Source organism: Tursiops truncatus, chromosome 12, assembly GCF_011762595.2.
Source record: "Tursiops truncatus isolate mTurTru1 chromosome 12, mTurTru1.mat.Y, whole genome shotgun sequence".
In the NCBI taxonomy this organism is placed as follows: Eukaryota; Metazoa; Chordata; class Mammalia; order Artiodactyla; family Delphinidae; genus Tursiops; species Tursiops truncatus.
The window spans coordinates 80,074,646-80,091,039 of NC_047045.1; the positions used below are offsets into that span (position 1 = coordinate 80,074,646).

A 16,394-nucleotide genomic window follows, 5' to 3' on the forward strand; every position below is an offset into this window, starting at 1 on the left:
GATCATAGAATAAGTGAAGGAAACAAAAGATGGGAATATTCATCTTATTTTAATTCGGGGACCTGTTTGAAATATCTCAAGGTAGACTGAAGTACTTTAGCTCATAAACACAAATTCAAAATCAGGCTCAAATTTTATGTTACGAAGAAGACTCCTCAGTATTCAAATGTAACAATATAAACTGATCAGCGTAAGTGTAATTTTTTTCTTCCAGGTTATCTTGAAGAAAATATAACTGACTTTTTTTTGAGGTTAGGTTTTACTAATCCAATCTGACATTAAATCTAATCAGATCCTTTGAAAGCAAAGAAAAAAATGAACCAAAACAAGGAGTAACAAAATACAGAAAGCATGACCATAATGAATTAATTAAAACATTTGAATAAAAATACTTTCAGCAGCCGTCTATGCTCTCAGTTATCCGGGATGTGAGAACAACTTAAATGGGCCAAAACTGTGGTACGTTCTATAAATACCATTATTAATTGGCAGCTTTTAAAAATGTGGCTGTCAGGTGTGCCCGTTATTTCATTTTCTGAATGTCAGTAAGAAAATACTATTTTTGTTCCAGGGATACGCCTCTTGGGCCTTTCTAGTTAGTCTGGCGTTGTGTTAGTTCCCAGAGGACAGTTTTATTTGGAGATAAGTGTGTCAGAGGAGCCAGGCCTCTCCTCTCTGCCGTCAGGCAGGCAGGGCCCCCCTTCAGCTCTGTACGCTGTGCACACTCTCTAGTCAGTATCCCTTGAGTCTCGTCAGCACCACTTGTTTTCAGTTTGGCCTTCTTCCTGCACAGGCAGGTTAAAGCCTCACATTCAGCTACTGGTTATCCAGCTTTCTGACTGTTGTATCTTTTAAACCATATCTTTTTAGAGAGATCTCTCTAAAAGGTAACATCCGTCTGCAGATGTTCTTGAATAACTTATTTTGAGCCTGTTATTTTTTAATTTGTCTGAGTCTTCACTGACTTTGTATTTTTAAGCTATACTGCATTTCACAGTAATTAGTTCATACATTTATTTATAACTTAATATGTAAAATAGCACTTCCTTTTGTTTTTCTTAAAACTCCTAATTTCAGGTTGCTTGGGCTACCTTCTGGTTCTAGCTTCTTACTGAGCAGTCACAGAGGTAAGTGCAGTGACTGGTGTAGAGGTAGATAATGTTGGTGCATCATCCCAACCCCCGTTATGATCTCTTTCTTTCCTCTCTAGTATGTACGGGAACCCTTTACCTGTAAAACACAGTCCAGCCACTTGGCTGAGGTAGAGACGAGAACTGTAAATGTCAAAGGAGTATAATGCATTATTCTTTAAATGTGTTGGAACAATTTAATTTGAAAAATGATAGAGCTGTTTTTTTTTTTAAGTACTTGGAAAAAATATAGGTAACATTTTTTTTCATTAACTTTGGAATATAGAAGGTCTTTCTAAGCACAGCACAATTTCTTGCAGCCATTAAGGAAAGAATTGATATATTTAAGTCAAAAAGCAAGGGGCTTCCCTGGTGGCGCAGTGGTTAAGAATCCTCCTGCCAGTGCAGGGGACACGGGTTCGGGCCCTGGTCCAGGAAGATCCCACATGCCGCGGAGCAACTAAGCCCGTGCGCCACAACTACTGAGCCTGCACTCTAGAGCCCGCGAGCCACAACTACTGAGCCCGCGTGCCACAACTACTGAAGCCCACACGCCTATAGCCTGTGCTCTGCAACGAGAAGCCACCGCAATGAGAAGCCCGTACACCGCAACGAAGAGTAGCCCCCGCTCGCCGCAACTAGAGAAAGCCCGCGTGCAGCAACGAAGACCCAACACGGCCAAAAATAAATAAATAAAAATTTTTTTAAAAAGTAATGTTCAACTAGGAAAAAAATTTCTGACATGCCAGAGATGTCAGCTAATTCTGTTAATATACAAAGAACTCTTGTAAATCTGTAGGAAAAAGGTAAACAACTCAGAAGAAAAGGGCAAAGGATATGAACAGACTTTTCATTGGAAAAGAAATACGAAGAGCCAATAAACATAGGAAACTGCTCATTTTGAAATTCTTCTATCAAATGAGCAGAGAATTAAAATGTTTTCACTCCTAGTGTGAAGAAAGGCGTGTTCAAATAGGCATTCTGGTATGAAGCTGGTAAAGGATAAATCGATGAAGCGTTTTGGAGGCCAGGTTGATAATATATATTAATATTTGAGGTGCATCTGCTCTTTGACCCAGCACTCTGAGTTGATCTTACAGCTCTACTCTCAGAACACAGCCATCTGGGCAGCAGAAGAGGTTTCCTGCAGCACTCTTGTAACAACAAAGCCTAGAATGTGTGCCTCATCAGTAGGGGCTGGTCAGATAGACTACAGGACAGCCACACCATGGGAAGCAGGGCTGCTTTTAGAAGAATGAGGGTAGCTTCAGATATACAGATATGGATGAATGGGCTTTTAAAAAGGCATATCACTATGTGTAATGTTATCTTTATTGTGTTTAAATATATACACACCACAGATGCAAATTGTGTAGAAAAATTATTGAAGGATATCCAAGAAATGAGTCAGGTTCTTGTTTTCTTTTTCTATTACAGATTTTAAGTTGGATGAGGACAGCTATTGCAGTACCTTTAGAAAAGAAGAATGGTTTTTAGTGGTTATTACTGGTTTCATTATTAGTCATTTATCTGATATTTTGCAGTTTCAGGAGCATTTCCTGTTAGTAGCTGTGCCGCTAGAATGAATTAACCCGCTGGTGGAAGTGAATCTCAGACATTATTACCAAACATGTGTTAATAGCCGTCCTCATTTGGGTTTTCTCCCAGCTATTAGTGTTTAAATTATATCATTGATTATAAAAAGGTTCTCAGTGTAGATTTTTTTAAAGACTCTTAGATTACTGCCTCTTTGCAGAACTTACTTTTGAGAAATTAATGGGAAGTTTTTGTTTGTACCTTTAAAAGAACAATGGGGCTTAAACATTAATTGAAAGTTGTATAAACCTAGATGTTTTATCTGAAGGTTTTTGACTTGAGGGATTTATTTTTCTATGCTTTTTAAACTAGAAAGGTGTACATACTTGGAATAAACTGCTTCTCCTTTTGTTAAAATTCTTGTTGCTTTCTTTATCACACTGTATCCCAGTTGCCCTTGGTTATATCTCTGTTGTTCTGTTTCACGGTTTCTCATCCCATCCTTCCCCCTCTCCACGTGGGTTGGTGCGGTGGGAAGCCTGGTGTAATGTTTGGTGTTAGAGCTGGGTTGACAGTCTGGCTCCACTTCGTAAGAGTTGTGGCTGCTTCCTGAACTATCGGAGGACCAGGCCACTGGTATAAAGTGGTGTCAGACTCACGGAAGACATTTAAGAAATATTTCCTTCTTTTTTCACCTTTTCCCTCTCCATGGAACAATCTCAATCCACTTACCCTTTTTTGTTCCAACCTGTCTCCTTCTTCTACCCTCTCTAACCGTGCAGAAGATTCCCTTAGAAATATCTCTCCAATGTTGAATTTTCTCTGCAGTTTGCTCAGTCTCCAGCTTCTTGTTCAGCATCGCTATCCGCCTGTCTCCTCTGTATCTCAGACTCTGCATGAACAGAATCACTCATTATTTCCCCACAAATCTAGTTTCTCTTCCTGACTTTCCCATTTCTGTTTCTCTGAAAGGTTGCTTTTTTCCTATGCTCTCTTTTTCATTCCACTTTAAAACCCTGAGTGCCTTTGCAAGCCATAGTTATTGATAGGAGTGTCCTGCATCCTTTAGATGTGTAAGGGCAGGAAAACGCTTGGTTTTAATCCCAGACCTTGCCTAGATTTTATTCCCAGATCTCATACTTGCTGTGTGACTCACGGTGAGCTTCTTAGCTTCTGTGTGCCTCAGTTTCCTCATCTGTAAGACCTCAAAGAATTGTTGGAAAGAGTAAATGGAAAAAAGTTCTGAAGTGTTTAGAACAATACGTGGTACTTAGTAGGGGTTTAATTATTTTTAACAGTTTGGATATTAAACAAATGCTCAAAGTTAAGTGGGTATTTAGGGACATAACATCTTTTTGATTATTAGAGATTTTCAGTGTGATGGTATTTGTTATGAAGGAACTTTTATTTATTAAGGAATGAGGAAGGAAATAGTAATTTTATGTTGGAACTACATTTTGCTTTTGCATTTCTCAAAAAAAAATCCATTTTTAGGCCATTTTGTAGTCCATTTAAAAATAAATCAGCAAAAGAAACCTTCACAAAGGCTTATTATTTCATTATCTCAAATAAGGTCTGTAGTGCTGTGGACTTCTCATAATTGCTTACTGAGACTTTCTCTTTACAAAACCCCTGTTGCAAAGGTTCTCTCCATTTCCCCACCCTGTCTCCCAGCCACAGGAGTCCCTTTTACTCAGTTACAGGGCATTGTAAGGAGGGTTGTGCACATCTGTATACAGGATTTGTTGACATTTTTCTTCAAAACTGAATTAGGCTGGTGATGTTAACCTTCCATGCTTTCCTGATCCCAGACCCTTGCCTTACATAAGATTGCTTTGTGCATCTGGGACCCATTCAAAAATACACACTGGCGAAATTTATTTTTTAGGATGTTTTGTTGCTATTTGATTTTATCTAACAGGAAACAAATGACAAAAGCAAAGGGTTTGTTTTGTTTTTACCTTACAACTGCCCTGGTGAAGGGCCAGTCAGCATTGTTATACGCCCAACCCATCATCAGAGGAATGTCTATAAAAGCCCATTTCACGTGGACCTTTATTAGACAGATCTATCAAATTGTCTTCTGCTACTTATAGCATTATCCTGTTTGGCACATAAAGCTACCTATTTTAAAACTTTGTGCTAAAAAAATAAGTAAATTCCGAAGCTAGTACAAATATTTTCCATTTTTTAAGGCAAATCTTATTCTTTTAGTTTTCTCTATTAAAAAAATAAATACCTGGAATTGTCGTCTGTGGGTTCAGAATGTGAATTAATAAAGGATCTGTTAAGTCATTTAAGCTTTTTGGGAAGTAATTTCCAGTCAGTAGTATTGATGTGACTGGCTACAAATTGATTTAATCTGTTGTTATGATCTAGCCTTATTTTTTAAAGAATGTACAAGTTTTATATTTCTATAAGGGGTTTTTTGAAATCAGTAGAGGTTCATCTGTAGAATTAGATGATGTGCTTTTAGCAAAAGATCTATAAATAACAAAATAGGAAATTTTACAAATTCTGTCTGTATTTTGAGCTGAAATAATTAGGTTTTTCACATAAGACAACTGTATACCTTCTGTGGGCCTTTTTGAGAACGAGAAACCTTTGTCAGAAACTGATTGAAATGTTCTCGGCTTATAGAGGAATCCCATTATTTGCTTTCTAGTCCCACTTCCTAACACAACTGGCACATGGTTATTAAACATTTCATGAATGAGAAATGTCAGATAAAGACAGTTATGCCTCAGTCATGCAGATAAGGTTCAAAAAACAAACAAAAGCATAATAACCTCAGCTTTCACAAAACCAGTAACTTTCCATTCATTTTTGTTGTTTATCCCTGGCCAAAGTCTTACTCTGGAAGTTCCTTCCCTCCTTCTTTGCTTCCAAGCGTGTATATTAGGGAATGGCAGTGTAATCGGCCATAGAACCATAACCGATAGGGTGTAGATGTATGTGACTGAGGATTTCCTTGTGTGGTAATAAGGTGGGCCCTCGAATGAGGCTTCCAGAGCCTTTCCCCTGGGATGATAATACGCAAGGTAGTGAGCCCATGATTAGCAACTCTTCTTACCTGGTAGACTTGTCAAAGCGAATGGTCCGTGTTGACCTGTATTGAACTTTGGGCATCCTCTGTAAGGAACCAGGTGGGCAGTGGGAGCTCTACCTACTCATCAGTATCTTTTGAACCTTTATGTATTCTTTGTACTCTTGTTTGCTGGTTTGGTAGAACGCCAAACAGAAAGCAACCTTGATGAAATATAAGTTGTCTTTCTCATTAATTCTCAGACCTAGATCACCCTTGGAGTCTGAACTAGTTCAGGTGGGCACAGAGAGAAATAAAGGCATCTGTTGCCCATCTCTCCATCTGCCCCCAGCCTCTCCCAGTGTTGTCTCATGATGTGTGCAGTGAAAGTTCTTCTTAGACCATGTCTTGAAGAACTGGGAAGCCAGAAGAACTTATTTCGCCTGAAACCAGCAGAACATACTGGGAAACCAGTGAATCAAGTCGATCTAACTGTCGTTTCCAAACAGGCCCTTGCCCAGGTCTTACTGCATTTTCATTGATGCCTATTGTCAGAAGTAAGAGTTTGATTCTTACTCATCCTGGTGGCCCAAGGATGTCATATAAGAAGCAAAGTAACAACAAAGTAGCAAAATATAACAAAACCAGACCTATTATCTTTGTGGTCAGCAGTTGCAGACTAGTGTTTTGTTTTGTTTTGTTTTTCTTTAAAAGAAAGTTACTTGGAAACAGTTTAATTCTTTCAGTTTAAGCTTTTTAGAGTGGGACCAGAGCAATGCTCAGTCTAGGGATATTTTTGCCTCTCTGTTGAAGCAAAAGCCTTTTCAGTGCTGTACCTGCTGTCACCCTTATGAATCATGAGGTTTTCCGTTCTGGCTGGTGAGAACCATCCTACTAAGGGGTTGATACTTAACCTTTCATATGGCAGCTCCCTCACGTGCGTACGCTGATCAGTACTCACCTAAGGCCCGGGGTCCCGCCCCGCCCCCCACTCATCCCCGGAGGTCTCTGTGCAGCTTTCCGCTTCTCAGTACTCTGCCCCAGACTCCCAGCTCTGTCTTCTTAATTCACAGAGACCAGTGGTCTCTGCATGGGTTCCCCGTCCCTGATCCATGGCCTGGAAAGTCTCTCTAGGCAGAGGTCAGGCCCTTTATTGCCTGACGTCTAATGATTTGAAGACAGTTTCATATATTTTGTCTTTTTTAGTTTTAAGTGGAAACGTAAACTGGATCCCAGTTACTCCATCTTGATTGTCTTCTTTGTGTATTACTAGTTGATTTCCAAAAACAAGTTTATTTACATCTACAAATGGTGCAACTTTCTTCACAAGAAAGTTGTACATGAAAAGTGCATTCTCGTAACACTATATAAATGTTAATAGTAATGACTTCCCTACTAGATAGTTGTGGAGCTGGGATTCGAAGCCTGGAAATTGGGCTCCAAGGTTGTCCTCCCAATAGCGATGCTGATTTGGCCATTGCCTAGCTCCACAGGGTGTATCAGTTATCTGTTCTCACGTTGACACTGCACACCAAGCCCGTCAGCTCAGGAGCACACAGAGTTCACGACCTCGCGGACTGTTCTGTGCTCTTAGCCGGTCTTAGTAGGTTCTCCGTGGCTCTGTGGTTCCAGGAAGCTTTGCTCATCTCCCATGTCTGGTGGCTTTGAAAGCCCTGGTTCAACATTCTAACATTTTTAAAAGCTTGGCTATGTTTTTCCTCTGGAGTTTTTTTTCATTGGCTGTATGACTTGCATGATATTTGTTCCATTCCTTCTGTGCTGCTTATAATTATTTTTAGTGCTTCAGTGACACTATGTTATGACAGCAAGAGTCTTTAGAATATACACTAATGCACTGAAGACAAACCACTGCTATACAGGAGGGGCTTTGCTTTTTGCATGTAATCTTGGTGCATGGGTGGCATGCTGGAATTTTCTGGTGAACTGAGCCCTGCTATGCACTTGCTGCTGTTAGCTTTGGTATATACTCTTTTTTCCCCCTTCGTTTACCGAGCACCTTTTCTTATTTTAAGGTGGATATTTTGGCTCAGATTGGTTGTATTGAAAGTCTCAGCCAATCACCACCTTCTTCATCTTCTCCTTCTCCTTCTTCTTCCGTAAATAAGGTAAAATTCAAACTTGAATGAAAGAGGGAATAAACATTTAAAACCCCTAGAAGTAATCCTTTTTTTCCCAAGCGAGGTGATTGTTTCAGCTAAAGTATCTTACTAAAGCTCTTCTTGGGGGCATGGCAACATAGAACGTGGGACATATAGGAGTTGGAAGGGCAGTTGGGATTTATACTTTGGAGACTTTTGATGAGACTCGATTGATGGATTTATTCCATGGACAGCAAGGTCTAATGAAGGACTTTTAATCACGGAGTTTACAGAATCTGGTTGGCTTTGGTATCGTAAAAGGTGGGGAAAGAAGAGAATGATGACATTGCTCAGTAGAAAGGGCGGGGGGCTGGGAGAAGAGGATAGGAGAGCTCCCTCAGAGTTTGAAACCTTAGCGGAGGAACATAATGCATTATTGTGCGACCAAATGTCTGCAGGTGAGGGACAAAAGGGGTTCTTGGAATTGACGGCAAAGAAGTCAGAGGCCGGAGGATCATTAAACCGAATCATCGTGTAGCTCAGTTTGTTGCAGTGGGGGTTAGGCTTTGAAGAAAAGCAAGATCTCAGCATTCAGCACACAGAAAATGTGCCAAGACCCCCAAGAATTATGAGTTGCTTTGGAACTTTATGGCAAAACAGTTCTGTCTTCTTCCCCTTTCTCTTATGTATCTGAAGGAAACAGATCTTTGGCTAAAATAGAAAGTATCCTAAGTGCCTATAATCACTTATTTAATTAAAAGTTTCTCTATTAATGTGATCTGTCATTGAAGCCATTTGGAAATATAACTGATCTTTTCCTCTAAAGCATAAACTAATGGGGATTTACTCAAAGCTTACCAGTCTTCATTCTTCTCTGTATACTCTACATGAGCCCCCGTGTCGTAAGGTAACCACTACTGAACGCATACCACATGCCAGATATTGTTAGGTGCTTTATATGCGTTATGTCATTGAATTCCTACAGAAATCTTATGAGGAAGTTTATGATGTTATATCCATTCTATAAGAGTGGAAAGTAAGAGAGATGGAGTACATTGCCCAAGTTCATACAGCTAGTAAGTGGTAAAGCTGGGATTCAAACCCGGATAGACAGCCTCGAGAGCTTCAGCTCTTAACCGTTGCACCCATGAGAAATTTACGTCAGTCAAATGTCTACAGTTTCATAAGGGATTTAAAATTCAACCAGTGGACCAATGTTCTTATCCTTGCCCCCTTTTACCCCATACTATGTATTTGTAAGATGCACAGCTTTGCTACGATTATCTCAGGAATACCCTTCCCTCCCCACCCCTCCATGGCCGCTCAGACTCCGTTCTCTGTCTTTCTGCTCTACAGGCTCCTTTCAGCGGGTACATTCAGATTGTCTCATGATGTAAAGACAATGTAAATGTATTTCTTTGTTTTGTCTTATGAGGTTAGGATAGCTTTTAACTTTAGAGTGCCAGACGTAGAGAATGGACTTGAGGACACGGTGTGGGGAGGGTAAGCTGGGATGAAGTGAGAGAGTAGCATTGACATATATACGCTACCAAATGTAAAATGGATGGCTAGTGGGAAGCAGCCGCATGGCGCTTTGTGACCACCTAGAGGGGTGGGATAGGGAAAGTGGGAGGGAAACGCAAGAGGGAGGGGATATGGGGACATGTGTATGCATATGGCTGATTCACTTTGTTATACAGCACAAACTTAACGAGACACTGTAAAGCAATTACATTCCAATAAAGATGTAAAAAAAAAATAAGAGTGCTAAAGGAGCAAATGTGTTGACAGCATGGCTTCTGGCATTAGGGAGTATTTAATTTAGTTAGAGTGGGAGTTAGGGGGCGAGTCGGACATAGTCAGCCAGTTCCAGTGCAAGGCAGGTGAAAATCCATTCATAATAGAGATCCAGACAAACACGTGAGTGTTTGTGAGTGGTTTAATTTAGCAAGTAATTTACTAAACACTTACTACGTGTAGGCCCCATGTTCACAGGCAACAAGAAAGCACTGGTGAGCCTGATGGGCACAGACCTTCTCTTGTCCCTTGCATGCATCCTCATGGAGTTCAGAAGACGATGTTTGTACGTGCAAGTTTTGTTTGTTGGATTTTCCAACATTTGCTAAAACTTAAAGCATAGGAAAGTTAAGTGAACTTCATAGCGAATAATCATATACGCGCCTTCTAGATTTTACCATTAACATGTTACTGTTCTTCATCACACATATGTCCATCCCTCTGTCCATCTGTACCTGTCAGCATCTTGCAGCTTTTCTACAGGGTACTGATAAGCTTTCATAACTGGGAAGGCACTGTTATTTTAAGAGCGTATGGCAGTGCTGAAAATCACTTATTCTGTGGTTGTCCACAGTGGTTATTTTCCTAGAAGAGACTCAAGTCAGTATACGTGAGGAAAATCTGATTTCCCTCTTTGTGAAATAATAGTAATGTCATGAAGGTTAGATGCATATCTAAAGAATCATAGATATAATAATCTATTATTATTAGAATAATACCTACTTCATACAAATGACCAAGAGGATCACAGTTAGCCACTTTAAGAAAAATAAAAAATTTGAGTCTTCGCCACTTTATGTAAGGCACTTTGAGAATCTTTTAGGGGAGGTGTTTGCCCGTGACTTGCTACTGGGAATGACTAACCGATACGCCAATAACTCTAACGGAAGGCTAACTTTGGGAGAAAGTGGAAGGATGTGACTGAATGTCAGCCAGCAGGCGGAGGCCAGCGCCCTCCGTGGGGTGGGACTGGGCCAGAATCTAGGAAGGTGAGGTAGAAGGCTTTGCATGCAGATGGAGAGCAGAGCCTGAGCAAAGGCAAGGACACAGGAAAGTCTGGGAAACTGCGGGCTGAAGCACAGAGTGAGGGTTAGTGGCAAGTAGTGAGGACAGGCAATGTCATGGAAGGAAAAGTTAGGATCTTAATTGATGGCCTAAGGAGTTTGGAATCTGTTCTGTGGTCAGTGAGGTCTAATGAATGGTTTTTAATTAAAGTGGTTGATAGAATCGGGAGGGGTTTGGTGCCCTGAAAGGAGGGGAAAGAAAAGGATGAAGACATTGAAGGAAAGCTGGAAGAAAGTAGAGAAGAGGCGTGGACTATTGTGTGACCAGATGCCTGCAGTTAAGGGACAGACAGGTTATTGGGAGTTGAAAGCAAAGGAGCCAGAGGCCGAAGTGCAGGAAGGGTGGGTTCAGAGAGAAGCAGACCATGAAGGCTTTGTGAGCTGCTTGTTAATTATTGATATTAGAGGAGGGACCCTGGAGGTCACCTGAGAGAGAGAGAGTGAGTAAAAAGTCAATGATAGAAGCTGGAGAGATTGCCAGTTGGTCAGGGTTTGAAAGATTTATCAGTAGGAGTCAAGTGGAAACAAAGTAGAAGGAATGTTCCAGGAAAAAAAACAGAAAAGAAAAGTTATTAGATTTGCCAACAAGGATTTCATAACCCAGGTAGAGAGCTAAGATCGTACACGTAACCAAATAAGATAGCAATTATTGTAAACAATGTATAAACAAAGTAGTTTTTAAAAGAACTATCACGTTATGTGTTTCTGTCCTAATAAGTTTTAATTTTTTAAGGTTACTTGGTGATGAATTTCATATCCCATTTCTTCCTCAATATTGATGAAAACCTTCTTTGACAGTTTGCTAACACGATCTTACTGTCATGGCAGTGCTGAACTTTTATTCATCCTGTTGTTCTAGTTATGGCCCTTCTGTTCCTTTTCCTCAGTAGTTTATAGAAATGCTAGACAATGAATGCCTGTACTTACTGTCATCTTACTATCCAAAATTTCTGTACCTTTTGAAGTTTTTAATTCTAAAAACAAAACCTCATAGTTTAGTCTGGAAAGCACAGAGTATATATATTGCTGAATAAAACACCCCTACTTAAAGAAAACTATGGAAGGAAGGGCTTCTCTTAAATGAAGCGTGATTGTCAGGCCCTCAGCACGGCAGCCTTCATTTCCAGTCTGCACTGGAGTGGCTTGAGAGTAACTCCTCATCAGCCGTATGTTCGAGAAATCCACAGTCATAAGGATGAATGTCTTTCTGCTATTAATATTTGACTTCAGGCAGAATCACTAGTAGCTTCATTAATTTTTCTTGAAGGTATAGAGATGTTAGAATGAAATCATAGTTCCTTTTGTAAAACATATACTGTTTTTGATGCTTCTGGTAGGTGGCAGGCAGTTATCCACCCTGTATGTCAATTGATGAAGAGTGAAAAAAAGACCAACCATGATAGCATTCTAAAACATTAGAGAGGTGTATGAGGCCGTTTGGGTAATTTTCTTACAAATCTCAATCTCTCTCTCTCTCTCTCTCTATAACTAACCCCCAAATTTTTATGTGAGAAGGAAGACCTGAGTAAAGAGAAAAATTTGCTATTCCATGTTCTTGAATAAATACATTCAGTATTGAAATTATTTTAAAGGCACTATTTGTTTTCCCTGAGTTTATCTGTAAATTTAAGGTGATTCAAATGAAAATCAGCACATTTTTTAAACTTGACATGCTAATGCTAAAACTAAAGATTGTTTTAGTTTTAAAACATGAAGCTGATGCTAAAGTTCACGTGTAAAAATAAACCAATAGAAGATGTTATGGTAAAGTACTAACGGTATTCTGTCTAGTGGACTCCAAAGCAGCTTGGTACTAGTATGAATAGATTACTAGGATGGAATAGAGTCCAGAAATAGGCCCAAGTCCAGTATACGATAAAGGTGAATTTCAGATCAGTGGAGGAAAATGGATTTTTCATTAAGTGATGTCAGGACAACAGAATGACTACAGGAAAAAATTAAGCTGGATTCCTATATTATTTCATACACTGAAGTAAATTCCATATAGGTTGAAGATTTAAAATTTAAAAATTAAGGAAACAGAAAAAACTGGTTGCCTCAGGGCTGGGTGAGCCAGGGGTGAGAGGTGGGTTACAGGTACTGCAGTACTCCTTGATATTGGGTGCCATGTATTGCCCATTCCAAAATTTTTTTATAATATTAATAATTAAACTATAAAATTATGCTAAGGAATAATGGGAGAAAATATTTAAAAAATAGTTTTGGAGTATGGTAGCCCCATTTTATGCAAGATACCACCCCTTGGCGTGTAGAAGGAGTGTAGGAATGTGACTGTACAATCTCCTTGGAAAGCAGTTTGACAGAATCTATCCATTCTAAGTGCACACTGTGTTAGCCCAGCAATTTTTCTTCTGGGAATTTCACATACATCTATTGGACATGTGAGGAAAGATTGTGCATTGCAGCATTATTTACAGTAGCAAAATACGGCAAACAAGATAAATGAGCATCAGCATATGCTGTTTAGATGATGGGAAATAAATACAGTGGAATTCTGGGGAGTCATGTAAAAGAATGATGTCATCCATGTGCTGCTGTACCTAGGAGAATGTTTTAGGCTATTAAATAGAAAAACAAAAGAAAAGTGCAGAGCAGGAAGTATAATTTGGGCTCACATAATACGTTTAAAAGCAAAAAGGCTCTCTCTGCATGGCATGTTTAAGTATATACAAGGAATTTGTTAGGAGTCATTATCTCTGAGAGAATGACTGGCCTTTTAAGGTGGTAGGAATATTTTTTAAATTTCGTATCTTTTTATACTATTTGAATTTTTTTCTTACTGGGAACATATTACCTTTTCAAATAAAAATTAAAACAGTTAAAAATACAACTGATTACTATCAAGCAGTTAAAGTGAATAAAACATATTCTTCCCAGCAAGTATAATCTCAAAAACATAATGTTAAGTGAAAGAAAAAGACAGCTTGCAAAGAGTTACATACAGTACAGTGTTGTTCAGGTCAGTTTGAAAAATATAAAGCATTTGTTATTTATGAATACGGTACATATTCCATTACATACGCAGTGGAAGTATAAGAACATGCACAGGAATGAGAACAGGTTCAGAAAAGTAGTTACTTGGGGGAAGGAAAAAGAAAGGGAGTTTCTTTGTTATTGTTGTAAAGTTCCTAAGCAAATATGGCAAACTGTTAACAATAAAATTCGGTTGATCCTGTCTTTTGTGCTTTCCTACGTGTTTCTAAAATTTTATTATTTAAATTGTAAATTGTTTTAAATTTCTATCAGTTTTTTCAGCACCCCAATTCAATTGTTATGTGATTCCTACTGAATTGAGTAATGCTTTCTAGAAGTCACGAATACTCTCTCCTTTTTTTACCCCTAACATCAGGTCAGCAGTGGCAATGACCCCTGGTCAGCCTGGAATGCTTCCAAATCTGGAAACTGGGAAAGCTCGGATGGCTGGGGAGCCAAGCCCGACGGGACTGCAGCCCAAAGAAACACCTCCAACAATTGGGACACTGCCTTTGGTCATCCCCAGGCCTACCAGGGACCAGGTGAGGAAGAGGGCTCTGCTGGTGATGGAGCCCACCCACCCTTAAAGGGCATCGGAGTTGAAATAGATTTAATCAAAGGAACTGTTCTCAGGTGCTCTTATTCACCAATAGCAAACTTATTTTTCTGGGTCAAAATGTAGGTAGTTTTTAGTTATGGTCTTTAGTCCACTCTCAGTTACCTGTCAAGGAGTCCCAAATGCAAACGCTTGCAGGGGCCAGGTTCATAAAGCAGGACAGCAGCGCAGCCCCGTGGGGCGGGGCTGCGGAAGACGGAGGTGGGCAGCTCTGCTCTAGCTGGCGGGTCGATGCCGTTGCAGGAGAACTGAGCTAGTGCTCCTGGACCACCACAGTTCCAGAGAGAGTAGAAATCTCGATTTTCATCTCATCTTCCCACTTTAACATCTTAGCTACTAACACACATTTGGGCCCAAAAAATGTGCACACGGGTTGAATATGGTTCATCGCCACGTTCAGTGGTTTATGGCCACATGGTTTGTGACCTCCAACGTAGCTCTTCTGTCTTTTCCTTAACTACCTGTTTGACTCCCAGGTTCTTAATGGAAATACTGAGGCAAAAGAGGAATTTCTAAAAGGAGAAACAATTCAGGAATTAAGAAAGGCGATTTATGTCTGTTCTGAAATTAAGAGCTCCACCCGTTATTTTTTCATGATCCCTGTATGAGCAGATTTTGCCAAGAACTGAATGTGCTAAACAGCAGGAGACTTGCATGCAGGAGCCATAAAGGGCACAGGTGGTGGTTTCCAGCTCCCACTCACGGACAGGAGCTGGGCTGCTGCAGGACCAGGAGTCGTGGGCTGGGTAGAAACGTTGAGACTAGACTGCTGACTTCTGCTTCTGTAGTAACTTGGCGTGGCTCCAGGACGCTTGGCCCAGATCCTTCTAATACTTTCTATTCTCTTCCTTTTTTCGTTTTGGCATTTGTGTCTGGGCTTCTCGTGGTGGCACTCTTAGGGCGGAGATCCCAGGGCAATTTCCTGCCTAATGCTAAAGGGACTCCTCAGGCCATCAGAGGTGGGAGACAGAGGCACAAAACAATAGAAGAAGAAAGGAGGGAGGGAGGAAAGCTGGCAGCTCCTCATCTGACGCAGAGCTTGTTGTTAGAATATTAGGCTGCTCATGCTGGTCAGTTACTACTTATCTCTCGTTTCTTTCTCTTTCTCCTCCACCCCCTTGTCCTTCTCTCACCTTTATTATTAGTAGTGTTAAACAATTCCTTTTTTTTTTTTTTTTTTTTGCGGTATGCGGGCCTCTCACTGCCGTGGCCTCTCCCGTTGCGGAGCACAGGCTCCGGACGCGCAGGCTCAGCGGCCATGGCTCATGGGCCCAGCCGCTCCGCGGCATGTGGGATCCTCCCGGACCGGGGCACGAACCCGCGTCCCCTGCATCGGCAGGCGGACCCTCAACCACTGCGCCACCAGGGAAGCCCAACAATTCCTTTTTAAAACTCTTATCACCCTTTTGTCCTCCCCAGTCTCTTGGCGTAAAGGGTATTTGATATGCTTAGTTGCAAGTTTATAAAGCTAGATTTATCAATGTATAGGCCTCTAGAAGGCCTTCCCTGTATACCACAGAGTGTTTTTATAGTTGGCATTTATCTGAAGTTACTTGGACTAACAGCCCTCTTGAAGTTGTTTCTAACTTGTCTTTTGTGATAAAAGGCCGAATCGTCAAGCCCCCAAACTGTCTGACTATAGAGCCTATATTCTTCGCATCTTTATTATAATCCTGACCTCCCCAGAAGATTAAGTCATCCCATCTTTCTTTTGTCTTTCTTTACTGACGATCTTCTGTGCCCACCTCCAGCAACTGGTGACGATGACGACTGGGATGAAGACTGGGATGAGCCCAAGTCATCTTCTCCCTACTTCAAGGATTCAGAGGCAGCGGAAGCAGGCGGTGCCCAGCGAGGAAACAGCCGTGCCGGCAGCTCCTCCATGAAGCTGCCGCTTAACAAGTAGGTGTAAGGGAGTTGGGGCAACGTGAACACTCTGTAGAAACAGATACAAGATACAAAGAGGCTTTTTCTCTTTTCAGTGATCTACAAAGCTTGGGGTGCGATTTGATCACGTTTATTTTTTATTTGGCTCCTAGCTTGGAAGCTTCTTTTAAAAAATTTTTTTTTCATTTTAAAGTGAAATATATGTTCCATTTAATCATCTGCTAAATACTGTTTTTTACCTTTATT

General features: G+C 40.5%; 1 protein-coding gene across 5 annotated transcripts in view; it reads left to right on the plus strand.

Annotated features, from left to right (window-relative positions):
• The window catches only part of SNX9 (sorting nexin 9), a 93,801-nt gene that overhangs the window by 46,277 nt on the left and 31,130 nt on the right, over nt 1-16,394 (plus strand). For all 5 annotated transcript variants that reach the window (XR_002179752.3, XM_019951805.3, XM_019951807.3 and 2 more), the window contains 2 exons: nt 14,022-14,187; nt 16,013-16,163. Coding sequence is in view for 4 of the 5 variants with exons in the window: in XM_019951805.3 (XP_019807364.1) it covers nt 14,022-14,187; nt 16,013-16,163 (317 nt within the window). In the remaining variant the exon portion in view is untranslated. The remainder of the gene's footprint in view (nt 1-14,021; nt 14,188-16,012; nt 16,164-16,394) is intronic.